This window comes from Dermochelys coriacea, chromosome 9, assembly GCF_009764565.3.
Source record: "Dermochelys coriacea isolate rDerCor1 chromosome 9, rDerCor1.pri.v4, whole genome shotgun sequence".
NCBI classification, from domain to species: Eukaryota; Metazoa; Chordata; order Testudines; family Dermochelyidae; genus Dermochelys; species Dermochelys coriacea.
The window spans coordinates 3358674-3386211 of record NC_050076.1 but is presented as its reverse complement, the minus strand read 5'-3'; the positions used below and the strand labels follow the sequence as shown (position 1 = coordinate 3386211).

The 27538-nt window shown below is 46.9% G+C and overlaps 1 protein-coding gene across 2 annotated transcripts in view; it reads left to right on the top strand.

The window, feature by feature from the left end:
* Positions 1 to 27538, top strand: part of CCDC50 (coiled-coil domain containing 50) — a 53759-nt gene that overhangs the window by 12467 nt on the left and 13754 nt on the right. Inside the window, exons 1-5 of one of the 2 annotated variants that reach the window (XM_043493112.1) lie at positions 11314 to 11371; positions 11574 to 11636; positions 12755 to 12884; positions 15613 to 15703; positions 21838 to 21955. In XM_043493112.1, the coding sequence (XP_043349047.1) occupies positions 11329 to 11371; positions 11574 to 11636; positions 12755 to 12884; positions 15613 to 15703; positions 21838 to 21955 (445 nt within the window). In that variant the 5' untranslated portion in view covers positions 11314 to 11328. Of the gene's footprint in view, positions 1 to 11313; positions 11372 to 11573; positions 11637 to 12754; positions 12885 to 15612; positions 15704 to 21837; positions 21956 to 27538 lie in introns of those variants that run through there. The other variant, XM_038416449.2, reaches the window with a different exon arrangement.

Sequence of the window (27538 nt, the reverse complement as noted above, 5' to 3'; positions counted from 1 at the left end):
CCTTTGCTCCTGCAGCATGTCCTTTGGGGATCTTACCCGTCCCCTCTCCAGATTTCTGTGCGGGTTCCTTAGAGCTCTCTCCTTGGTCCCCTTCTCTTCTCTTGCTACATCTTATCTCTGGGTAATCTCATCTGCAAACACACATTCAACTACCATCTCTGTGCTGACTCCCAGAACTACCCCTCTACTCCAGACCCGTCTCCTTCTGTCCAAAGTAAAATCTTTGCTTGTATCTCTGACACCTCTTCCTTGTGAATGTCTAGCCATCAGCTCAAGCTCGACGTGGCTGAACCAGCGATCCTAATTCTCCCTCTGCCCCAAGCCCTGCCTGCTACGTCCTTTCTCTAACCCTGTAGACAATAGCACCATTCTGCCTGTCACTCTATCCCGGAACCTGGGTGTCATCTTCGACTCTGACCTCACGCTAGGTCCTCACTCCATGGTATGTCTAAATCTTGCCAATTCTGTTTGCATAATATCTCGAACATATGGGCTTGCGTATCCAATCCACACAGCTAAAACTCTCGTCTCGTCCTACTCTCGCTAGAGTAGGGTCTGTATAATCTGTAATGACGTTACTGAAGTCAGCGAAGAAGCTCTATAATCTTTCCCAGAGGAGCATAGAGAGCTCTCTCATTCATTCAATCCTGTTCTCCTTATATTGTTTTCTAAGTTTATCTCTAAGGATTGAGCCAGTGGTGACATGTTGGGAGAGCTGACACTTCACGTTATCCACCGAACTCTTTACCATCCCCTTTTACATCTCTCTCCTGAGTGGCCATGTGAGCCCCTTCACCAGGCTGCACGGTCGAGGGCTTAAAAATGCTGGTGAAGCATCCAAGATGCATGACCCTGTCTCTTCAGAGCGCTGCCAAGCGTTGCACTGGAGCCACTGCAGAAAACTGACAGGCCTGCAGATTAGAAGAGAAAGCAGCAATTTGAGTGAGGAATTTATTTTTGGATTTAGCAGAAATGAGAAGCGCAGCCCATCAGGGAAGTCCAGTGTGTCCCTTGCGTGGCACAACGTCACTTGAAATGCTGAAGAGAAAGCGAGTTAATGTAGGAAAGCAAATGCACCAGAATACAACTTGCACAGAGGAAATAAAGGCCCCAAAGAGTGCAAATATTTAGCTCTGTGGCTGTCAAACCTTCAGGCATGCAGCTGTCCTAGTGCTATGGGTAATATATACTGGGGTGCATACAGAAGTGCCCTGATTTTCTTTTTGAAGGCCTGATTCTACACTCACAGGTTAAATGAAAGCCTAAAGGTAGGCAGTGGGCACCAAGTCGTACAGAGCTAATCCACCAAAGGAAAAAAATGCTGCTTAATCATCTCCATGTGACATTTTTGGAGGACCATTTTGTACATGTGATGAGCCACAGGCTATTTGGTGTTCAGCATCTTCAACTCCTGTTGCTTTCCTTAGGAACTGTGTGGCTCTTTGATTTCCTAGTACTGGGGTCAGTACACGCGGTGCCCAGTTCACTCCTCCCTGATCCTCGCGTTGTGCAAAGGGGATGTAAAATGTTACCAATTCTGATCTGCTCAGGGGTGCTGGGCAATGATAACCTGGATTCCTCGGAGAACGTCTCTGTGCTCTCCTGTATCACTGATTGGTTTAGTATAATGCATGGGGGGCCTGATCCTGAGTCACTGACGTGAATAGGAGTTTGGTCATAGTTCCGTGTGGGCTGGTTCAGGCCCTAGTGAGAATATAAAAAAATCCAACCTTGCAAAAGGCCTGCTGCAGTTAGTGATGGGGACAGCTTTCTTCCAGTATAAGCCAAAATGATGAATCCTCAAAACCTTTCTCCTGGGTGTGCTGGCTTGGATCTACCACCCTACCATGCAGGAGGTACCAGCGTTTCCTGAGTAATTATAATCTTGTTCCTGTATCCTCCTTCGCCACCCAGCCGTGTTCTTCCCAGCCCGCCCCCCCGCATTGCATCTTGGCTGAAGTTAAGTTGTAAGCTCTTGGGGGTTGGAACCATTTCCCACTTGTGCTAAGAGGCACTATTCAGGATTTTCAAGAGGGTCCAGTGACTTTGGCAGCTCAATTTGACTGCCCTTAAGGGAGACGGATTTTTCAGCAAGCACTGAGCACCCAGCCTGGAAAATCTGGCTCCTTTTACGTGCCTCAGATTGGGCATCCCAAAACAGAAGTACCCCAAGTCACTAGTCATTTTCGAAAATCTGAGTAGCTTGGGTCTTTAAATTCTGTGGTCCAGGGCCAGAAGGGAAAGAGGAGAAAGTATTAGTCTCATTCCAAAGCCATCCTCCCCTCCCCACCCACCCACCCCACTCCTCCTTCCAGGAACCAGTTTATCTGACTCCAGAGGATCAAAAAGGCCGATCTCTCCTTCCAGGATCCAAGCGTTGTCATTCCAGAGAACCCTAGGGATTGTCAGTCTCCTGTTTTGACTGTGAAAAACTCATCTCCTTGAGCTTTGAGTGTGTGCAGCAGACGCGCACTGAGCTGCAGGAAGTTTTGTAAGACTTGGTGTGCAGGTCACGTTGACAGAAGTGAGTGTTAACAAGCAGGTTCAGAGAGAGCATTTCACAGAGGGAGGGCTGGTGGGTTTAAAAAAAAAATACTGTTGTCCTGATGCTTTGACTTCAAAATATGCATTTTGTGTCCAGTCTGGTGCTGGTGAAAGGTGCCAGACTGATGCTGGTCCAGGAAGAACATGGTCCTGGCCACTTAACCCTGACCTGAAGACACTAACTCTAGGACAGAGAACGTAATTCATGCTCCGTAGTCCAGTCCACGTCTGCTGAGACTGGCAGTAAGGAGGCCAGTCACTGTAGAGTTACTTTTTCTAATGGACATTTGTCCACTAGGCACTGGTACTGAGAATGGGGTGGCCAGGTGTCCGGTTTTCAACCAGGAAGTCTGGTCAAAAAGGGGACCTGACAGTGTCTGGTCAGATCTATTGACCAGACACCCAAAGTCCGCTGACTGCAGGCGGGGGAGGTGCCGAGTCATCACCCGTGCTAGCCCCTGCTCAGCCAGGACCACCTCTTACCTGCATTGGGCAGCTGCAGCTCCTACCCCTGGCTCTGCAGGCAAGTCCCTCCTGATCCATGTAGGGCAGGGGGAGAGGGGAAAAGCCGTGAGCGAAGGAGGGAGAGGGAAAGAGGAGCGAACGGGGGCAGGACCTCAGGGGGAAGAGGCAGGGCAGGAGCAGGACCTGGGGGGAAGAGGCAGGGCAGGGGCAGGTTCTCAGGGGAAAGGGCAGGGCAGGGGCTGGCCCTCGGGGGGAACGGGCAGGAGAAAGGGAGGTTCCGACACTCCCGCTGGGGTGTCTGATTTTTAGATATTACAAAACTGACAACCCTAACTGATTTCAGAGAAGCAGCCGTGTTACTGTATTCGCAAAAAAGAAAAGGAGTACTTGTGGCACCTTAGAGACTAACAAATTTATTTGAGCATAAGCTGTAGCTCACGAAAGCGTATGCTCAAATAAATTTGTTAGTTTCTAAGGTGCCACAAGTACTCCTTTTCTTTTTTGCGAACCCTAACTGAGACCCTAAACTCAGTTTGCCCCGGGTCCAGCAAACATCCTCAGATGGCCACACTGCTCAGTCACCATTAGAATGGGCTGCATTCGAGACTGTGGCTTAGAATCAAAAGGCTCCAAGGACTGATGTCACCCGCTTAAGCCGCCCAATCCTGTTTTCCACACTTTACCTGGCTCCTGCCAAAGCCGAATTCCTCTCTGCAGCAGTTTCCTGATTTCACGCCCCTGCATGGACTGTGTGAAACAAAAAAAGGTCTTAACGTCATCTGTAGAACCCAAGTTCAAGCATTCTAGGGTTGTTATGGGCAACATGAAGAGGTGCTTGTTTGTACCATGCATTAGCGTGCCAGCTCTAGGATCTTATCTTTCCAACAGGGGAGGGAGGGAGGGAGGATGTGAGATCAGTGCAAGTGCCTTGCAGAGCAGTTTCACTCATTGTTTGGGGGTGAATGTTTCCTCTGGAAACTGCCATCTGGCACTTTCTTGGTTATCTCTGATCCGGTGTCGTCTGAGTCACATTTACCTCCGTGATTCAAGGAAGTAATTTGCAGCCTTCAGAGAAGTTACCCAAATTGGAAAAGAGACTTTCAGGAGCATTTTTTAATAACTCAGCATCTTTCCAAATCCGTTGGGCTGGAGCTGAATGCATCTGCCGCTCTCAGCCTAACTTGTCAACAATTTGACAGTTCTGGGGTTTTTTTAGCTGACTAATCTGTTTTGTCTTGTCCCTTCTCTACCCCCTGCTCAGGCTTTGAGATTCTAGAAATGCAGATGTTCCCCACCAAGCGTGACTCTGACTTGCTAGCAGCTCCCCTGTTTTATAAACAGAGTTTGTTTTGTGAATGAAACAGCTGATGGAAAATGGTAGGAAAAAGAGAGCTAGATTTTGCTAAATACAAGAAGAAATGTCTGGGGTGAAGGCTGATCAATCCCTTGGCTGTAGGCATTAACCGGGAACACAGCAGAAAGGCCACGTAAGCTACTGGACTCGATCAGATAGACGTAGGTGTAGGGTTTGAGATTTCATGGCATTTATGTGGCATGTGAAACTCTATGTAACAACACAGGGAGTTGCTCTTGTTGTCAGTGTATTGGACCTGTTAAGGCAGCTGCCATTTGATGCAGCATGGTACAGAGGGGACAAATACACACGGTGCTCTCCCCTGCACTTTACTTTTGCTCTTTCTTTGTTGTGTTTCTATAAATAAATAATTGGTATACCTAAATTTGCCTGTGCCCCCTGCTGACTTTTTGGTTATCTCACTTTCTCTGCTGCGAACTAGCATTGGAAATGCTGACTTAAGATGATGAGGTAATAAGGAAAGCTAATAAAGCTGAAGTGTTGTTTAAATTAGTATGTGTTTCATGCCTTTGGTTTGTCTCTGCCCTTTGGCAGGTTGAGATCTCAGCGATGACCCCAGGGACGCTGTAAAAAACCACAGGCGCTGTGCAATGCTGTGCAGTTTCATGAGGGTCTCAGCATTTTGGGTTTCATTCACCCCGCTACAGCAGACCTGTACATGGGGCCTAGGTGGTGATCAGTCCATTGTGTGACCCCTGCAGCAGGGCGGATTCATCCTGAATGCCATTGCTTTGCTTTGTCCTTTGTGGAGGTGGCATCTGGCTGCCTGTTACAGCCGCATCTCTGGAGGTTTCTCCATGAAGGCACTTCCTGCAGCTGTGGGAGCTAGAGAGAGCATCTGGGATTCCTAGACTGACAGCTCTGCCCCTCCCAGCTGGGTGGGAAGGGTTTAGCATGGCCTAGCCCCCTGCTGTGTCAAGGCCGGCTTACTTGGAGGAGAGTAAACCTGTTGTCCGACAAAGCATAACGCAAACTTGTCCGCTAGAGCATCTCTGTTTGGGTCCCTGCTGCTTCTACAACTGTCTGATAGCCCCCAGTGTGGGCCTACAGAGGTGAAGTCCAGTTAATTCGTGATGTGGAATGTGCTTTAATCTGTTTTCTTTCTTAATGCATGTAACTGAAGGACATGGAATTTCTTTGGTTTAGGTTTGTTTGCGGAGATGGAAGCGTGAGCTTCTCCATTACTCTTTGGGCCACGCCGTCTCTTAGCTAGAACTCTGTGCCCAGCAAATCACATGTAACCAGAGGGTATTGCATATAGATTTAGTTGTGCAGGCTGAGGTTGGGGAGCTTAATTTCAAAGGGCCAGGCGTGGACTGAGAACGGTACAGGGAACTAGTCACTTGTATTTGCCCCCAAAACATGACGCGTGCCCATAGCAAAGGCTGTGCAGGTTTTCTTGAGCTTGTTGGCCGTTTCTCTCATATTGACTTCTTTCCAGTACCACAGGGCCAAATCCTGACGGGTGCTGTGCACCTGCAATTATTCCTAGCATCAGCGAGAGTCGCAGCTATTTGATGTCTGGCCCATCGGTAGTACTTGCCCTTCTGTCTTACTATCCATGTCGTTCTCAGAACAATGGGACCTTGGCCATAAAGCACACAGCTGAGTTACAGCGGCCTCCATCCCAGGCTGGTGTCTGATGATGGCAAAAGGCTTCCTCAGGCAGCTTTAGCAGCCCGGAGGGAGAGCTGTACTTGAGCGGTCAGAGAGCGGATTTAGAAGAGCAGATGAGTGCGTTGCATCTATGGCCAAGTGGATTCTTCAGCACTGCAAGCATGAGTCCAAATGCTTGCTTGAGCAAATACAAGGCTAGCCTCTGTCGCTCTCCTCCTGGGATGCCTGGCTTACTGCGTAAAGCTGTGCTTGGTGACCACTTCCTAACACTTCGGAGGTACTCCAAGAGACACAGAGAGCTGCAGTGCATTTCCCCAGCAACAAAGGAAAACACTCCAATACTACAGCAGTGTTGCCAGCCCCAAATGTTCAAAAATCAGGAGTCAGGCTCACCTCAAATCGTGAGATTACAGTATGTAATAATAATAGATTTGATGTTCTTGTTATTTGCCTTCTGCTTTTTGATCCTTTAGGGTGCACTGGGGTCACATTTTGAAGCTTTCTCCACAGCCACAAGGGCTAGAAACTTACTTTTCCTAGAAACAAGGCTGAAATCATCACGTATCCACTTGGCTCCAGGAGCGGAGGCTTTAAGGAAAACACTAATTATCATGAGAGCTGGCAACACTGCTTACGGTGATGAGTGTGGTATAAGGATCTATAGAGAATAGGACTAAAGACTTGGGCCTGTTTAATTGTTCTGTCTCTCGATTTACCCAATTGTGTAATAGATAGGCTAGAGTTATGTGGCTTATTTCTCTCCGGTTTGTGAAGTGCTTGGAAATCCTCTGATAGATGGTTCACTGCTGCAGTAAGTGCAGAGCAGGATTGCTGCTTTGCAAAGATTTGTGTGAATTTAGTGTATATTTAGTGCATATGAAAATGAGGGGCTGAGTTGACAGATTTGTGCAGGGTTCGCTTCCTCCTCTCACACACAGCCCCTGCTATTCCAGTCCTGGGCCTCCCCTATGCATCCGTTGCCAGTAGAGATTGTACTGTGTTTTTTGCAGTCAGCTGGCCAAATGGGAAGCTAGAGAAAGATTTTGTTTGTTTATACATGACTTGTTTCCTATGAGCAGTTAACATTAGTCAGTGGTTTGTATCATCTTCCTTAATTTTTGTTACTGCTATAGAAAAAACCATAAGAGAATCATCCAGAGTGGTATACGTTGAAAGTGAGTCACAGTGGGGTCTTACTGCTGTAACCCTTGTCTTCTTCTCCATCTGACTCACTCTTATTCAGGGCCTGATCCAAAGCTCACTCTATATTTGATGTTTGTTATTACTACTTCAAGCCAGGGGTGTGGAAGCACCCCTAGTTCTAGCTCCCCTGGTTGGATTTGTTTTACAGATGAGACATCCAGCCATGCTATTCCTGTCCCCTTGTGGTATTAGGTGTGTACCACTTCCTCTTCAAAACTATTCTGAACTGTTGCTATGCTCTGTGAAGCAGTGGCCACTTCTACCCGGGAAGTGACAGCATTTCAGTGTCGGGCGAAGTGGTTCATACATATAAGTTCAGAAAGATTGCTGTGATTATTGTTGTGTAAATAATTGACTTTTTTCAGTTCAGAGGATGAAATGAAAAATAATTCGGTTAAAACCAAAACTGTTTTTTTTTCGGGGGGGTGAGGGGGGGCTAACTCACCCTTTTGAGTCTAACAAAATGTTTTGTTCAACCCAAAACAACGCGCTTCCCCCCCCCATTTTTACATTTTCTTTTTTAGCTCAATTTAAAGGATGCAAAATACCCTTAGTTTCAAAATGAAAATCAAAACTTTTCATATCTAGGTGGCTGAAACAAACCATTTTAATATTTTTTTTGTTCTTTTTTTCATCTGAAACTTTCTCATAAATTTGGATAGAATTCTGCATAGTTTCAATGCCCTGAAAAATGCATCTTATGGAAAATTTACTATTCACTGAAATTTTTTTACCCAGCTATAGTTATGATTCCTTGGAATGGTAGCACTGTATAAATATAAGAGATTCCTCTTTTGTGTCTTACTGTCCATCATATTGGCCTGTCAGAAAAATCAAAGTATTATAATTCTCTCTCCTTGATTTTGCAAGCTGTCCTGTGTGCAACTCCCTCTAAACTGGATAGATACCCAGTGCATGGAAGACCTGCAGGATTGGGCCCATGTTTTGCATGGTCGTGGGCACAAGTCATAGTTTATTTTCAAAAAGAAAAGGAGTACTTGTGGCACCTTAGAGACTAACAAATTTATTTGAGCATAAGCTTTCATGAGCTACAGCTTACTTCATTGGATGCATTTTCCACTTAATCCATCCGATGAAGTGAGCTGTAGCTCACGAAAGCTTATGCTCAAATAAATTTTAGTCTCTAAGGTGCCACAAGTACTCCTTTTCTTTTTGCGGATACAGACTAACACGGCTGCTACTCTGATACCAGTTTATTTTCAGTTCATACAGATGGTGGCACGTACATACCATGGAGAGACTGAAGTGTGTGTGTGTGTTTGTGTATGAGAGAAAGAGTGTGTGTTACTACTCCGCTGGCTATCATAACAAGTTAAAAATAAACCCTAGCGTTTTCCCATGGTGTGGAAATAGCATCCCTTTGAAATTGGAAGTGTGAAAGTGTCAGGCATTTCCAGATCTGTGACATGCAAAACATGTTCCTCCCAGACTGGAGCCAGAGAGGGAGGCAGGAGTGAACCTCTTCCTGTCTAATTTGTCTCCAGGCCATTCTCAATTTCTTTTTTTAGAATTTATACTGATAGCTCTCTTATTCTTATGCTAAGGACCTGATCCTGCACTTACTGAAAGTTTTGCTGTTGTTTTCCATGGGAGCCCACACTTGTAGTAGGCCTGATCCTTCAAGGTGCTGAGTACAGCTGGTTGGAAAATGGGTTATTTTTTTTTTACTGCTGAAATCTTAAAAAGCTCCCCCACACTCTCGCACTTCCCCCCCTCCCCAATGTTATCTGTCAATTTTTTCCACAGAAAATGTTGACTTTTTGTAAGCAAACCAACAAACGTCCTCACAGTTTTGGGTGAAAACTAAAAGGTTACCGTGGAAAATCTTTTTTTATTGAAAACCCAGTTTTCCGTTGAAAGACTGTTTTGATGGACAGCTTTTGACTAGCCCTGGGGCTGAGTCCCCGGTGAGTTTTTTGCTTTCTCCTGACGCCAGCCTCGCTGCTCCCTTCACATCCTTCGTCTGCTCTCAGCTCTGCACCTTCTTCGGTACCCCTGGCTCCAGGGCCAGCCTTGGGGAAAATGGCACCCTGGGTGAACTTGTATTTTGGCGCTCCTAGCCCCTGTGTGCTCCCTCAGTTCCCTGCGTCCCCAACTCTTCATCCCTAACCCCTGCGCCCCTAGGGGGGCATGGAGAAACTTTGGGGTGGGGGGGTGAGCAGTATGTGTGCGTCACTGCTTGCCGCGCCCCCCTCCCCCGCCCCCCATGTTCCTCAGCTGGGAGGGAGCAGGGAGATATCTGGCTGCTGTCCTGCCAGGCGGGAGCAGTTTCTGATTCTACACTGGCAGAGTGCACCTCTGCGCTGCCGCACCACACCCCCCTAGATTACCGGTGCCCTGGGCAGTTACCCAGGTGGCCCACCCCTAAGGCCGGCCATGCCTGGCTCCAACCCTTTCAGTATAAATCCGCCATATCATGTAGGTGCACGTGTGGTCTGAGATGTCTGTGCAATGGAAATGATTGTGCAAAGGGGATTAGATACTCCAATTATGGAGATTCTTGCTCATGGGCAGAGGGATCAGCTGGGTGCTACAATGGGAAAGGTCTACTGACACTGAGTGTGCATGAAGAGCATATTCTTGCTGACTTGGAGAGGACTGTTTATTATTACTGCCCTCCTCTGGGGCACTGAGTGAAAATAATCCTTTAGTGCCACATGGTTGGACCCCACCCAGTCAGTTCCAAGGAGTCACCACCGATGGACACTAGCCTGACCTAACGCCTTGTACATTTGAAAGGCAATCATGCACATGCCACACACAGGAGAGCTGAAATGCAACCTCCGTAAGAGAGGCTTAAACAAAAACTAAAATGTACTTGTATTTTCATTCTAGTTTTCAAATCAAATCATTTGACGCTATCCCCAAAAAAACAAAAAAAGTCCCAAGGACTTGGGTTGGGGGGAACTGAGAAAAAATTCTTACCCTGGATCAAGTTAGACCTGATTAGGGGTCTAGAGCACATGACTTATGAGGAGAGGCTGAGGGAGCTGGGATTGTTTAGTCTGCAGAAGAGAAGAATGAGGGGGGATTTGATAGCTGCTTTCAACTACCTGAAAGGGGGTTTCAAAGAGGATGGCTCTAGACTGTTCTCAATGGTAGCAGATGACAGAACGAGGAGTAATGGTCTCAAGTTGCAATGGGGGAGGTTTAGATTGGATATTAGGAAAAACTTTTTCACTAAGAGGGTGGTGAAACACTGGAATGCGTTACCTAGGGAGGTGGTAGAATCTCCTTCCTTAGAGGTTTTTAAGGTCAGGCTTGACAAAGCCCTAGCTGGGATGATTTAACTGGGACTTGGTCCTGCTTTGAGCAGGGGGTTGGACTAGATGACCTTCTGGGGTCCCTTCCAACCCTGATATTCTATGATTCTATGATTCTATGAAGTCCCACCCTACTCAGCTTAGTCTGACTCCCCAGTTCAGGGTGCCCAGGGTGGCAAAGCAGGGAGGGTCCTGAGTTAGAGAATCATAGAAGATCAGGGTTGAAAGGGACCTCAGGAGGTCATCTAGTCCAACCCCCTGCTCAAAGCAGGACCAACCCCAACTAAATCAAGTCCATATTGCTAACCCCAAATGTTCAGAAACCATAAGTCAGGCTGACAAAAATCATGAGATTGGCTTTAAAAATCACAAGATTGTGTAAAAATAATAGATTTGGTGTTTATTTGCCTTCTGCTTTTTGAGCCTTTAGGGTTCACGGGGGTCATATTCTGAAGCTTTTTTTTCTAGCCCTTGTTTCTGTAAGAAATAAGGCTGAAATCACCACCTATCCATTTGACTCCAAGAGCTGGGGCTTTAAAGAAAACACTAATTATCATGAGAATCAAGGCAAAACCCTCTCGTGATTGTATGGTGAGTCTCGCGTGTTCATTGTCTTAAACCTTTGGACGCTGAAATTAGGTGAACACAACACTCAGCTTTTATTTAGCACATGGTTGCAGAAGAACAAGTTTGCACGTGACCCCCGAAAGGTGCAAAAGCCAGAGGACCAATACAAAGAGCATGATGAATCTCACTTTTTTTTTCATCTGTCTCATGGTTCTCGAATGCTTGGAACCGGCTGTGTTGAAAGCATGGGCAGGGCAGGACGTCATAAGAAACATGAGCAGAGATGCAGGCAGTGTGGAATGGCTAGGGGCTGAAGGTGAGGACAAGAGAAGGAAGTGCATGCTAAAACTACTCACTGAGTGGGAAAGGAAAAAGCTCACCCCAGAGCCCAGCAGAAGGCGGGGTGGGGAGGGAGGGAGATTGTGTCCAATTTATTTGCAACCGTTTGTCTTCCCCATACTCCAGGACCCTTTGCGTTCCTGGCATTGACCCTCTGCCCCTCTCCTCCCCCCACACAGTGTGCCGAGACTTCGCCGTGCTGGAGGATCACACCCTCGCGCACAGCCTGCAGGAGCAGGAGAGTAAGTGTCTGGTGTCTGTCCCTTGCGCTCGGTTTGTGTCGAGTCTGTCCCAGCAGGGTCCAAAGTGCAGAGACAGGGAAGCAAAGAAGTCAGAATTGTCGCTGGAGCAACGGTGGGTTTTCTATATGGGATTTAAATGTTTTGCTGTTGGATGTTCTGTCCCCTTACGATGTCAGTGTTGCTAACAAAACCTTTGCTTTTAATTGGAATCAGATTTTTCTTCCCAATTTAATTGTTCAGATTATTCTTCCTACCTTTAACAGTTGCTGCACACTGTTAAACACCCCAGCTGTGCTACACCCCAGCGATTGTTGCATTTGAGTGGTGGGTGAAATGATCTCTTTGGGCCTAAATCTCTTTGAGGTGGTTTTGGTAAAACTTTACACCGGTGGTGTGTTTTTGTTTTTAAAATATTGGCCCAGATTTTCAAAAGTGCCTAATGATTTCAGAAGCCTCAGGTTTTAGGTGCCCAGCCTGAGGCACCTTAAAGGAGTCTGATTTTTCAAAAGTGTTGAGCGCTTGTCCTTTGAAAATCAGGCCTCTTTAAGATGTCTCAGGTTGGGTCCTGAAAATCTCGGTCATAATTTTTGACTTAGTCGCTTGTTTCAGCTCTGACTTTGGGGCAGGAATGACTTTAGCGATCCAATCACTTTATTGCTATTTACAGTTTCTTATGTAGTGAAAATGAAGAGGTTGATCTAATAAGGATTGAGTTGAGCTCTATGGCGAACCCTAAGATGAGCAGATCTCATTTTGGAATGGACATAAGTAGCCCCTTCAATATGGTAAAAAGGCACTGTAACTAACTGAGACTGTCCCAGTTCAAAACCTGCTTCCCTTTACTTAGGTCGGGTCTGCTCTAAAAAGTTAAGGCAACCCACACCCTTGAGCGACATAGTTAAGCCGACCAAACCCTCGTTATAGACGGATGGAATTCCTCTGTTGATCTAACTACAACCTCTCGAGGAGGTGGATTACCTATGCCCACTGGAGAACCCCTCCCGTCATTTCAGGTGCTGCCTGGCATTTCCCTGATGCAAAGTGCACCCTCTTTGAAGCCTGCCTGCCCATTTACGTACCTATGTTGATTCTGACGTTCCTCTTCCATTTCTTTCCAGTTGAACATCACTTGGCAACAAATGTTCAGCGCAACCGCCTGGTTAAACATGACCTGCAAGTGGCCAAGCAGCTGCAGGAAGAGGAGGATCTGAAAGCACGAGCCCAAATCCAGAAGCGCTACAAAGACATGTGAGTGGGAATGGAGTCACACAAGCGCTTGTTTCACAGGGTCGCTGCCCTCCGAGCTGCTGCTGTGCTTTTTTTTTTTTTTTTTCTGCTAGTTTTCTGATGCTTTTTTAAATCCTAGATTTCCAAAGTTAGGAAGCACTGGGGAAGATAAATGCAAGGACAGAAACACTTGGAAACAGATTTTTTTTTTGTTTTTGTTTTTGTTTCAAGTTTTTAATGAGGTATCAGGTCATCTTTTACATTAGTTCTAAGTGCTCTTCCTAAATGTGGTTGAATAACCTGCACATTCTGCCTGTCCTAATAGCACCAAAGCTCATAGGTTATTATTGTGTGTGTATATATATACATACATGCACACACAACCTGAGCTGGTATGTAATTTTGCTTTTCACGGCATTGCTCCAAATTCCACAAAGCATCTATTAAAGGGACCATTTTAAATTTAATGTATCTCTTTCCCTACCCTTTCTCTTTGTGCCACTCTACCCCACTCCAATTATTTGCCAATGCTCATATGAACAGAAGTATTTTCATGAAACAGATTTCTAAAAGTAATGCAGTGAAAATGGAGCATAAACCTATGAAGCATTTGTCAGAACAAAGCCTAGTAGGTTCTGGCTATCTGGGGATGAAGGACAGTTGATTTCCGGAGGTGCTGGCACCTGCTCCTTCCATTTGACTTGTAGGGGCTGAAGTTCACTTAAATTAAAATGGAAAGATCTTCACTACACTCTGTCAAGTGATTAAACCAAGTTCCCAGTTATTACCAGCCAAACAATGAAAGAGAAAGTATAACCCATTGGTGCAATTCAGTGGTTAAAAAACAGCTTAATATATTGCATTCCAAGAGACTCATCAGGAGCAAGAAAACGCTTTTGCTTTTGTGTAATTTTTTTTTTTCCCCATTCCCACACAGCCAAGCAAGCTAGGAAGTGCTGTGAGTAGAGAGGAAGTGACTTTGGCTCCCATGCTCGGGGAAATGATTAGCTATGTCTCTTAGCCAACTGCTGGAAGTGGTGTTTTTCACATTGAGCAGACTGTCTGGCATTGGTGAATGGAGCCCCTCAGCTCTGCTTGCAGACATCAAGGGGGATTGCACGTATTTGGTACCTCTCAGGTTTACTCTTCCTGGATCCGTGCCATGTCCTCTGAGGTTTCGCTGAGTTTCTGGTCCTAAAGAACCCAGAATGTTAGAGAGAGACAGACACCCCCCCCCCCCCCGCTGTAGCCTGTTGGGCAGCAGGTTTGCATGGGATTCACTTGAGACTGTAAATCCCTGCTTAGATCAGGTTTGCCCAAGACTAAACGTGATCCATGCTTGGAGCCGGGTGAGTTCATCTGCATTTGAGGGCTCCAGAAGGAAAGTTTCACACCCACTCAGTTGTGAATTCAAATGTTGCTAGTGCAGGAGAACTGGAAAGTGAAGGTGACCAGACACACAAGTGTATCGTATCAGGCTAGTGTCAGTGCCTGAGCTGAGTGAAATGCAAAGAGATGCAAACCTCAGTAACAATGGAAAATCGAAGAGAGGTTTAAGAGAGGTCCCTTTTCTGAGGGACGTAGGTTCTGTCCTTCGTCTCCTTCTCTTCTTCCTCTACACCATATCTCTGGATAACCTCATCTGTAAACACAAATTCAACTGCCATCTCTGGGCTGATAACTTGCAGATCTACCTGTCTACTGCAGACTTGTCTCCTTCAGTCCAAATTGAAATCTCAGCCTGTCTCTCTGACTTCTTTTGGGGGATGTCTAGCTGCCAGCTCAAGTTGAACATGGCTAAAACACAGCCCCAATCTCATTGCCCCTCTGCCAAACCCTTTCTGTTGTGCCTCCTTTCTCAGTCACTGTGGCAAGCACTACCACCCCATTTGTCACTCAGCCCAGCACCACAATGTCCTCTTCGACTCTGATCTCTCTAGGTCCTCGCGTCCACGCGCTATCCAAATCACAGAGAAAGAATTGGCAAAAACGTCTCTAAGATGTGACCTTTTCTAGCCATCCGTTCAGCTAAAACTCTTGTCCAGGCTCTCATCATCTCGCACCTCTGCTACTGCAACGTCCTTTTCTCTGGCCTGGATGAATGCAGTCTAGTCCCGCTTGCATCCATTCAGAATGCTGCTGCTGCAAAGATAGTTTTCCTAACCTGCAGCTTTCACTCTGTCACCCCTCCACAGCCTATCCCTGCCCTGCCTATCCTCTCTCTTTCGCTGTCAAGCTGTCGATGCTCTTCTCTGATTGCCCTGTGCTCCCCGATTCTACTGCCCAGCAGTTAAACTTTCAACTGCCTTCATGCTTTTTTCTGTGCTGCCCCTCCTGCTTGGGAGGAGCCCCCCCCACAAAACATCCACAGAGCATCCTCCTCCCTCAAAACTCTCCTTCACCATGATGCCTGCAAAAAAACTTGACAATGGTTGGACCATTGGTGTGCTGGGACCACTGCCTCTCATGCCAACCAATACTGTCCCTTGTTTCCTGGTACTCCCCCGTCTGTCTGCCTGTCTCCATCTCTTGTCTTTTGTTGTGCACTTAGTCCCTGCCGCAAAGAGCCGACTTCCTGTATCTTTGTTCTGTGTTTGTACAGCACCTTGCACGATAGGAGCCCCAGTCGCTACAGTAATACAAAGAATAAATAATGCTGGTCCTGGAGTCTGTTGTGCTCTGTCTCTGCAGTCTGGCTGATGTCCATGTTGTTCGGCGCATGTAACCTCTTCCTCCTTCTGCCTTCCAGAGAACGGCAGGACTGTGAGATAGCTCAGGAAATTCAGGTGAAATTGGTGATTGAAGCAGAGCAACGGCGCAGACAAGAGGAGAAAGACGAGGTAACCCTTCAAGATGTGGGGAAAGCGGGGCTATTTTTATTAAAGCGGTGCAGGCATATTCCAGCCATTGGTCAAACCAATGCTGAAGAGTGTGTTTGCCCTGTGGGGGTTGGATTATGCCCAGCTCCGTGTGGATGTGCAAGTTGGAAGATTCCATGCAAGGGGAATTCATGCAGCCCTTATGCCTCTGTGCAAGAATGGGGCATAATCAGTCCTTGTGCTCAAGGTGTGGAGAGCCGTGTCAATCCCCTTGCACTCTAGGCGATGCTGTGCCTGTCTGACACACAGTGCCGTAAGGAGAGCCTCCTGGGGTGGTGTGACAATGCACTGCTTCCAGTGCAGCCAATGGATGAGAAAATGCAGTCTGGCCGTAAGTGTCCATGTTCTCCGAAGGGTTTGCTGAGCCCAACTTCCAGTCTATATATCCGGGGAAGCCACAGAGTGAGGGAAAAGCTGCATCACCAACCAGGAAGCATCACCCTTATTTAGTAAAAGGATTCTCTGAGGCCCAACTTCTCCTCTGCAGAGTAACAGATGTGCTGTCTCGCTCCGAACTCGCTCCGAAATAGAAATAGGAATTAAGACTCTAAAGAGAGGCTGTGATAGCAAGCGGCGCTTGCTCTTTGGGGAGTTGTTACATAGCAGAGGGCATTGACCACTGTATGGTTTCTAGGAGAATTTCAAAGATCAAAATTTCTCCCTTTCATTAGACGGTCAGCTTGCTGGGAATATGATTTTGTCGCCTTCTTGGACTCCAAAGCATCATCCCCACTAATGACGCTAAGCAGGTGACCGACAGTTGACCAGACAAGCACTTAAAAGCTAAGAGGGTGAGAACGTGCCCTCAGGAAATAAGCAAGTGATATTAACAAACCAAAGGGTGTGTGCCGTAAACTTGCTTAGCTGGACAGTGGGTGGGGCATTGCAGAGCCTTCCCTTGGCTTTGCCAGGGCAATGTGTTCTGCTCTCTCTGAGACCACATCCTTCCTAGCTGCTGCACAAATAGAACTGAGGTAAATGCAGCAGATGCATTCTGGGGCATAGCCAGGGCAGCAATTAACAATCTGACGAAATGATCGTAAGTGGAATAATAGTACTGGCCTCCTTGGTACAGCAAATTGAAGTCTTATGGATGAAAAGTGCTCGATAAGAGCTACATGGTAGTGGTATTATTGTAGTCTTCTTCTAGTCAGTCGTTTTCCCTCCACGCCTCTCCCTGGCACATGGGAGGTATCTGAACGTAGGTGAAATTAACTAAACACTGGATTAGCCTGTACGTGTGGCTGTAGATCACTCCTATCCTTGAGCCTGGGTTTCTTGCCTTTTTTCCAGGGAAAGGGACGGAGAGAGACCCGAATCCTATTTAGATGATCTGGATACGCAGTGCCCTTGCATGTATTTATGTTGGTGTATTTTTGGTACTCAGCCCCGTAGTATGGATTGGGCGGAGTTCAGAATGGCACACTCTGGATTCTGGCTCCACCGGAATCCCTTCGGGGTTACTGGGGCTTCTTATGGAGAAAGGTGCTTCTCACCAGGAGTCAGAGTTGGGCCCTCTGTGATTGGACTGCATAACACCTTGTGCAAAGGAAGAACAGACATGGACCATGTAGTGGAGTTTTCGCCTGTGCAGATTTGGGCCCCAATCGTGAAAGCTGGCCAACGAGGCAGAGCCCCAGTGACATTTTGGATCAGGATTATATGGTGGCACTGCCTGTTTTAGCAGGGGACTGGACTCAGTGACCCAGGAAATCCTTTAAAATCCTGTGTCCTATGTCCCTAAGTAAAAAGGATCTATTCCTGGAGATCAGCTTGCAGGATGGGGCCTTCGTTAGTAGTTGTGTTGTAGCCTGTACTATGACTTTGTGTATAAAGTCCCTGGAGCCGTGCCAGACTATTTATGCTCGTACTGTACACGAGGGTGTATTGTTTACTGAGTATATCTGGTAACTCCTGTCACGCTGATAGCATCCTATGACTGCAGATTGCAGTGGCTCTGTGCTAAGGGCATTGCCACTGTCTGTCGCACAGGGTTTTGCAATGAAGCGCTTGGCCTACCTGGTCAACAATCCACTTTCTAAGAACCAGCTTATATGGATTTACAAGTCCAGAACTGTCTCAGTCTAATAGGTAATATGCTTAAGTTGATCTATTTATAGACTTACTGTACTCAATAGATATGGGGTTGTTAACTCAGCCAGGCGAAAAGATGTTTTTGTAAATGTCATTTGGTGCCCCCACCTGCCCTACAATGCAGATTACCGTTAAAAACTGATTTAAACCCTGAAATAATGGAAATCCCAAGTCTGAATTTAAATCCCAGCAGTAAGTCCTTCAATGCCACAGCAGAAATAGAAGTGTATCTGGCGTGTTTACAGTAACAGTATTTATAACCACAATACTTTGCATTTTTTGTAGCGCCTTTCCTGCTGGCACTTCAAAATCCTCACAGCACCTTTGGGAAGAAGGTGTTGTCCTCAGTTTCTTCATCTGCAAAATGGGGACTGAGAGAAGAAGGGATTTTCCCTGGTATCTCAGTGAGTCAGTAGCAGCCAGGTCCTCTGACTTGCTGTGTCTGCTTCAGCCACCAATCCATATTGCCTCTCCCTGACTGGCATTTCTAAAATCCTCCAGCTGCTCCATAATTCCAGTCTAGGGCATGGAGAAAACCTGGGGAGTTTAGACTAGCATAGTGCTAATGTAGTTCCTATGATCACTTGCACAAGGGAACTTTTATTGCACACCAGCAGGGTCCACAGGCCAGTTGGCGCACGACATGCTGGTGTGGACTAACGCACTGTGCAGACAGTTGGCATTCTCTCCTCAGCTCTCCCATCGGGTTCACTCCAGGTGCGGGGGGTGTCTCCTAACGACGACGGGGTATTTAGAGAAGAGGACAGGAAGACACTGGTCTACGGTGCTGTGTCAGCATCTGCCCACTGATGTGGAATGGAGAGAGAGTAGGACTTTGGTGCTTCGCTCCTGAGGAATCCTTCCTTGTCTCTGCTGGCTCTGAACCATTGTGTGTCCCAGGTGCCACTGAGCAGCTGCGTTCAAGGCAGACTCACCTGAAGCCGTCTTCAAATCACATGAAACATGGCTTCAGACCCAGGGGATAGAGGGCCAAAATGGCCTCTCGCTGTCTGCAGCCTTGGCCCAAATGCCAGGGATGTTGGGACTTCTGTCTACAGTTCCAAAATGGGGGGTATTGGATCCCACCATAAGGACTGCCTGCCTGGCCATGTTCACTCTCAGCCCTTCTCGATTCCAGGGGGGCCTCGTGACGTATTCCTCATGTTCTTTTTCTTTAGCTTTCTCTCTCTCTAGGCATGGTTTAGCTGGTGACAGATGAGTTCATTGCCTCTGCTTTTCTGTCAGCCTTGGTGCACCACGTTCTGGCCTTCACTTTACAGTGCCCCAAGACAGCGTCTTCTCCCACTAGTCCTGCTGCCAGAATCTAGTGTTGAGTTTCTCCTCCTCCTCATCTTCCAGCCCTGATCCCTCTGCTGCAAATCAGGCTGCCCTGGGAGTTGCAGAACATGGGGTCCCCCAAAGAAGAGGCCCCCAAGCAGCCGGTTGCTTTGCAGGCACTACAGTCTCACCCTCCCAATAATTACGAAGGAAAACCAGTTAGGAAAGTGGCACACTCTGCGGTCTTAATGCACCTCAGCGGACAAGCAGTGACCGCGCTGGCTCCAACACCTCTCCACCAGGCACTGTTCCTTTCTTATAAAGATCCCTCTCGAGTTTCTTTCCCTCCAGCCCTTGGCCGTTACATTGATGCATTTCTGTGCTTGACGTACCACAGTCCCTGTAATTAGCACCCAGTTTGAAGCAAGTTCATACCAGACTTTGGAAACTCTGGCGCTAATAAACAACTCACATTTGACAGTGGCGCAACCCAGAACTATGCTAGTGGGAGGAAAAACAGTGAGGGTAAAGAGGAAGGTGCTTTGCACTGCCGCGTGGGTGGGCATGCAGAAGGGTTTTATTTTTATAGCCTAGCTGTGGATCCTGAAAGCCTGGAGCTTTAAAATTCAGCCTCACCTTCCTTGCTTTGGATATTCTGGCTTTCAGGGCTGGACTATGCATGTGATTGCCTTCAAACATCAGAACAGGCACCTCACACCTTCCGCATACAATTGTAGAAATGTAGGACTGGAAGGGACCTCAGTAGCTCATCTAGTCCAGTCCCCTGCACTGAGGCAGAACTAAATATTATCTAGACCATCCCTGACAGGAGTTTGTCTAACCTGCTCTTAAAAACCTCCAGTGAGGGAGGTGCCATGGTCATAACCAAAGTGATGGGGGCATGACAAATGGCTATAAAATGATGAAGGCTATAGGGATGGGAATTCTCCCCCTTCTATTCCCAAACCCCTTCCCTTCCACCCCTCTTCCCCCCCCCCCCCCCCAAGAAAGAAAAGAAAGGAAAAAATACAACTAGCTACCAAAGCAGAGCTTTGACCCTGAAAAGAGAGACGGGTCAGACGGGGATTTTGGTATTGCTCTTGATATTTTTTTGTTTGGTGGAAGGCGCTCAGATACTATATCGTTGGGTGGAAGTACATACAACCCAAAGTGGATAGAGAAAGTGAATCGGGTGCTCCTAATGAGCCATTCTTATAACACAAAATAAGGGGGGGTTCAGTGAAATGGAAAGGCACCAAATTTAAACCCAATAAAATAAATAGTTGTTTACACGATTCATAATTTACCTGTGAAACTCACTGCCACAAGAAGATACTGAACCAAGAGCTTAGTGTAGGATTCAAAAAAGGATCATTCATTCAGATAGTTATTGAGAAGATCTCCAGACATATTTGATATGAGGATTTTAAAAAAAAATGTGTTTTGATTGGATGTATAAACCCTCTTGCTTCAAGTCATAAGGCAACCAGTAACTAACGAGTTAGGGAGAAACTTCCTCTCTGGGCTGGTTACTCCACGAGGGACTATTTCAGAGTTTCTTGCACCTACCCCGAAGCATCAGGCAGTGGCCACTGTTCAAGCCGCATAGTGGAATTGATGGACCACAGCTCTGGTCCAGTATGGCAATTCCAATCCTCCTATAGCCATTTCTAGCTCTGCTTCTGTTGGGTATTTGAGGAGCAGTTGCAAGATCTGTATGTAGCTAAGGCTGGAGACCTGCTGATTTGAACGTGAGAGAGGTGGGACTACCTTTTACAGATGGGAAAAGTGAGACACGGGTGACTTGTCTGACCCTACCAAGGGAGTTTGCATCAGAGCTGGGAATAGGACTCGAGAACTCCTGGCTCTCAGCCCAGTGCTCAGACCTACAACAGTCAAAGCTCCCTGAGCCAATGGCTCATCAGACTGATTGGTTAAGGCACATCAGTTTCAGAGCTGACTATCCACATGGGAGCGAAATGGCCAGTGTCACATCCGACTGCCTTTGATTGCCCTAACCCCATGGAGCACCCGATGCCCATTTTGTAATTGGAGGTAGCCTTTCAGTGTCAGAACGAGCGAGACTTGAGCCCACGGCCTCCAGGATTGCAGCTGAACTCCTTAACCACTCCGCCAGTGCACCTACAATTGGCCTCGCTTAAAATAAAATCAATACTTGCTGCCTGCAGTAGCTAAAATTAACCCATTCAGATATTCACAACTTCAGAAGAGAGTAGAACACCATAGCACAGTCAATGCTGATTCACTCCCTGGTGCTCCTTGCATGCTGATTGTGCACTGGGGGGTTGATGGGGAGGAGGCTGTCCTGCAGGATCCCTTGTCCCCAAAGGACAGAGCCATGTAGTCCCCTAATTCATTCTCTTTGGTAAAGAGAGAACTGTGGGGTGTACTAGTCAGCATGTGGGTCAGGTTGTCGCTTGAGCTCTTTGTGCCTTTGTCTTCCCTTGTGTAAACTGAGAGTAATGAACTAAATCCCTGGGATGTTGCGAGGGTGAATTCACGGTCTGTGATGCTCATTGGGATCTTTAGATAGGGGGCCTTCAGAAATGTGAAGGATTGTTACTTACAGCATGTAGCAGCAAAGGCATCCACAGCTGTTACAGGTACAACTTAGCATCTCCTTGGCGATAATAAGTGAAGGAAAGAGAGAATTCCCTGTGCTCTCTGGAAATGTCCTGACTCTGTCTCTCCTCCATCTCTAGGACATTGCCCGCATCCTACAGCAGAAGGAACTGCAGGAAGAAAAGAAAAGTAAAAAGCACTACCCAGAACCCCAGGGACACACTGCTCACGAGGACAGTTACTACTCAGAGAACGGAGGTAACCTTTCCTCTCTAGCGCAAGGATCCCACGCTCTGTAGTACTGGTGATCCTGAGCTATACAGTTTGACCTTCTGCTGGAGAGCTGAGATTTTGGTTTAAGTTCATTTCTTCTGCTCTGCTTAAGGACGCAGTGACATCTATTGGGGTTTTGTCATTGACTTATTGGGCCCTAGGCTAGAACCAGGAGATTAAAATAAAGATGGGGACAAGAGCTTTATCTAATGTTCCATTAAAATGGGTTATAGGGTGGGGACGGTATGTATGTAAAACCTGCTTGTGGTTAAAGATGATATGTGGCAGACAGTATATGTGTCTAATTTATTAACATGGAGTGTACTAACAAGAAAGCTTAAGGTAATTGAGACACTACAATTTTAAGGACAGTGTTTCCATTTTTGATTTGTGTGGTCATCTGAAATACCCACAGTGGTCTAAGTGTGTAATGAATAACTGGTCTATGGAGTGGCCGTTCAAAGAGAATTCCTATCAGGTATGTATCCAGCATTAGAAGCAGTATATTCAACTGGTATGACTTACTGAAAAACAGGAGAGTCTCCAAAAAACAACTTCATCAAAATTATCACTCTGGTCTGTTAATCATGAAAAGAATATAATCTGCAGGGCTGTTTTTCCTTGGGGACCTGCTTTTATGATCAAACACAACCTCCCTCCAGGTCAGGAGAGAATCGGGGTGTTTCATTATTGAACACACCGAAAATTGCTCTATTTGCTGGTGGCGGCTCTTTCTGGCGTTCTTCCTCCTGAAAAATGTGTGTTGGGAAAGGATTTGCCTTTTTTGAATTCAGGAATTGCACAATTGAAGAGCAGACCACTGATTTCTGACTTTAAGATCTGTGTCTGATTATTACATATTTCATCTGCCCTCCCAAGTAAAATGTTTAACTAAAGTTCAGTCAGAAATAAGCTTTAGGATGGCCAGAGAGTTCATACCACAAACTGTGGAGCAGCAACTAGATGGAAACATCAGAACGATGAGATCTACCATACACAGAATGTTCTCCCAATGAAAGTGGTGATGGACTCCCTGCTGGAATCTTTTAGAATTCGACTTGGGAAGTCAGTGGAGGACATGCTGTAGGGGAATAATCTTGCTCTTGTTGGGGTCGGAAGATTGGCTAGATTTTGCAGCAGAAGTTAGAGATGGAAAAGATCCATGATCCTCTGAACCTGTATGCTAAGAAGATATGCAGCACCATGTGTGATGCACCTGGAGAGCAGGATATCCTAAGAGAGGCTGCAAACTGGCATGGTGACATTTCCTCCCACCAGACTTCTTCCACCTGTCATGATCTAGTCTAGAAACATGATCCAACCATGGGAGGGGCAGGGTAGAAGGTCCTTAATCAGCCAGTAATAGTGGCCTTTTTTTCTCCTTGCATTTAGCAACTAGATAGCTAACCGTAGTGGGCTCTCTAAAACCACCGAGAGCATCTAGCATGTTGCTCTGGCACCTGTGAAGTACCTGAGCGCAAGGTGATAAGGACCCAGCGTTATTGGTTTGCATTATCCTCACTTGATGTGGGTCCTAGCTGGAAAGTGTTGTGATCTGCATCCAAGCTTCCCCCATATTCAGAGTGGGTGTGGATCTGAGATTCTAGTTCAGAACCATCCCTATTTTTAAAAGGAAAAATAAATACAAAAGAAGAAAGTTTCTGTCCTGGAAGAATCTGTCCCTGGAAAATATTGTCCTGGTCACCCTGTCTCTTATTGTTTGATAAAGTGGCACCAACCCCTAAGAGTGCTTATGTTGCAACTACTGCAGGGCACCACGGTTACTGCAGGTTGGGTGGAAGCTAACAGTCCTGAGATTCACTGACACCAAATCTCCTGCTCAGGTTGTCTGGCATGGCAGAGTTACCCACACAGAAACAATCCTTTCCCAACCGAGCTTCAGCATTTCATGCCGTCCTTCCCTTTCTTTTCCCTGTCAGAGGTGGTTGCTTGGCTTGTTTTTGCTTTTTTCTTGAGCTGTGCAGACAAGATTAAACGAATCACAGGTGATGCTGGGTTGTAGGCACTTGTTTGTGTTGTGCAGAAACTGACTCCTTGCTTTCCGACTTTCCTTTTATTTCTAATCACTGTTCAGTAAATCATCCAGATAATTTTCTTTAAAACTGCTATTCATCATCTGCAAATAACAGTTGCCATTTGAAATTGTCCAGGAAAATCCACCATTTAACAGACAGTGCCATACTCATCCTTTCAGTTCTTGGTTTTTTGTTTGTTGTTTTTAAAATAGATATCTATCTTGTACAAAAGTCATGCAGATTTGCTTTAAAGATTGGTTTGCAGTAGGCTGCATTTCTTATAGCTTTGAAGAGATTTTTCTAAACAGTATGATTTAAAGAGACCCAGTTGTTTTGATCCCCAAGTCTGGCTCCTTGTTTCAAAGGATAGTAACAGTTTAACTGTGCTTTCCTTAAAACAGAACACAAACAATGTACAATAGAACCTCCTTAAAATGAGCATTGCTATTATATGCAATGTTGTAGCCATGTTGGCTGCAGGATAGTAGAGAGACAAGATGGGTGAAGTGGTATTTTTTTTTTTTTAATTGGACCAAGTGCTGTTGATGAGAGAGACAAGATTTTGACCTTACACAGAGCTCTGCTTCAGGTCTGGGAAAGGTACTCAGGCTATGTCTACACTACAAATTACTTTGGTACAATTTACGACGCTCAGGGGTGTGAATAATCCACACCCCTGAGCAACCTCAGTTATACCGACCTAAGCACCGGAGTGGACAGCGCTGTGTCAATCGCAGAGCTTCTCCTGCTGACATAGGTATTACCTGTCGCGGAGGTGGAGTTATTAACCCAGCAGAGCTCTCTCCTGTCGGCTTAGAGCAGGGGTTCTCAGGAAAAAAAACTTTGGTGTTGCTGGTGTCCGCTCTCACCCTGTTTCCTGAAATACTTAATTAGCTTTAGGAAAACCAAATAAATATGCATCTACACACATCCAAATCATTTTAGTTTGTTTATTGCTCGTTAGTAAGTCTGTTGTGAAAAATGATGTTAACAAACGTGCAGCTGTCACTTTTCACAGCAGACTTAATCAGCCCTGGCAAGTCTGGGCTTTCTATATATCTGTGAGACACTAGTTATGTCTACACTGGAATAAAAGACCCAGGGCATGGCTGTGGCTGGCCCAGGTGTGGTTTGGGCTGTGGGGCTAAAAATTGCTTTGTAGATATTCAGCGCAGGTGGCTGGAGCCCAGGCTTGGGGTCCCAGAGCCAAGCCCGAACATCCACACAGCCATTTTACAATCCCATGGCCCAAGCCCTGGAATAAAAGACCCAGGGCATGGCTGTGGCTGGCCCAGGTGTGGTTTGGGCTGTGGGGCTAAAAATTGCTTTGTAGATATTCAGCGCAGGTGGCTGGAGCCCAGGCTTGGGGTCCCAGAGCCAAGCCCGAACATCCACACAGCCATTTTACAATCCCATGGCCCAAGCCCTGGAAGCTCAAGTCAGCTGACCCGGGTCAGCCACAGGTGTTTGATTGCAGTGTAGACATACCCTCTGAGTACACTTCCCATACCTGAAGAAGAACTCTGCTTAGTTTGAAAGCTTGTGTCTCTCACCAACGGAAGTTGGCCCAACAAAAGAGATTCCCTCACCCACCTTGTCTCTCTTAGCTATTATGAAACTGTATCCACAATGGAGAAGGAAAGTCCCTCGCTGTTTCATTGTGCTGCAATCCTGCTTACAGTCATCTTGGCTTAGTGTGAATTCTTTCTCATGGCTGTACTCTTGAGTTCTTCACTGTACTGCTGTATGTAGCACTTCACTCTGCCCTGTGACTTTTCTTAGAAATTAAATTGAACAGAAGATTGTGGGTAGGCACACTTCCAACTCCCCCACAGTTAAACATTTGTATGTAGTTATCGCTGTGAAAGCAAAATCAAAGAGGATTTCCACCCGCTTCATGGAAAGCTCAGATGAAGCAAAACTGTGAAACAACCAAGGGGAATGGGTTTTGGTTTTTTTGTTTTTTTTTAAAACTACATTGCTTAGGTCAGGAACCATTTTCTGAACTTAGTGTGTAAGTTTTGTGAAGTACAGTCCAGCCCTTAAATTTCTGCAGTGATACTTAGAGTCTAGACTTGAGTTCTCTAATGTGGGAACTAGGGCCTTCAGCCCTCCTGCTTTCTGATTCACCGAAGGGAGGGTTGTTAGTCTCCATTTACTTTTCGAGCAAGGTGCTCAGATACCATGGTAATGGGTGAGCTTATAAAAAGGTAGAATTGGCCTGTCTCCAAGCTGCCTTAATTTCACAGCATGGAGCTTTATTCCTCCCCCATGAAAACACATGGTGGTGGTCTTTCCCCCCCCCCCCCCATTTTACTGAAATCTTATGGCTAAAACTAGGGCTGGGCAAACAGGATTTGAAAGATCTGAGACCTGATCTGAGCCTCTCTTCAGAACGGACACCGAAACATTTCTGGAGGCCTACGTACATTTCTCCTCTCCCAGATCCTTCCACCCCTCTCCATTGAGCTGCCCTTTGCAAACCTGGTTCTGGTTGGGTCCAGGAGCAACTGGAAGTAAGGAAACCCCATGCAATGGGCTGGTCCCATGCTCTTTGTCAGCCCAGCCGGCAGCGAGAGGTCCCCCCCATCTCTCAAGTTACCCAGCCTTGTTTTTTCAGGCGCTCAGGCTTTAGATGAGAATCCAGATGGCTGGGTGCTTATCAAACCAAACCTGCCATACGTCAGTCCCTCATCCATCACTTGCTCCTCCTAGTTCAGCTGCTTAATTAGTCCCCATTGTGTTGTGTAACTCTCAGCTGCCCACCTGTACCTCAGCCTCCCGTTCTGACCCTGCATGTTTGTGCTGCCCATCTTACCTGTTTCCATGTGGAGCTGCATTTTCCGCTAATCCTGTGTCACGCTTGTGCCAACGCATGCTGCGTGAGCTCGCCCCGTTCGTTGGCATTAACTTGTGTGTCACTAACCTGCTTCGTTGTTTGTCCCATCCCTCGTCGCTCAGACCATCTGAGGGGTAGCTCCAGGGAGCAGGTTTCTGAGTACTCGCGGCCCCGCCGAGCCCGGAGTGGTGACAGGCACGCACGTCAGCAGAGAGAACCCCAAAGAGCCTCCCTGGATCTTTCTGATAACGCCACTGAATGCGAGCACCCTGCCGCCGAGGAGTCTCGGCACTCTCCTCCGCTGAGCAGGACCAGGGATGGCCAGCAACGCAGCAGGGAATGGCGGAAACCAGCCAGCCGGGAGAGGCCTCAGAGACCTCCCAGCCCTGACCTGGACAGGACAACTGACTATGAGCCCTGGGACAGCAGCCGCAGCTTGCAAAGGAAGCCACTGAGCCGTGAGAAATCCAGGAGACCTCCCAGCCTTGATCTGGACAGACCAGTTGAATACAATGCCTGGGACCACAGCAGCAGCTGGGAGCGGCGGGAAAGGAAACCAACTAGCCAGGAGAGGCCTCTGAGACCTCCCAGCCTTGATCTGGGCACGGAGGTGGGACGTGCCAGCTGGGAGCAAAAAGAAAGAAGGCCCTTGAGCCAGGAAAGGTCTCGGAGGCCACCTGCTCTTATACTGGA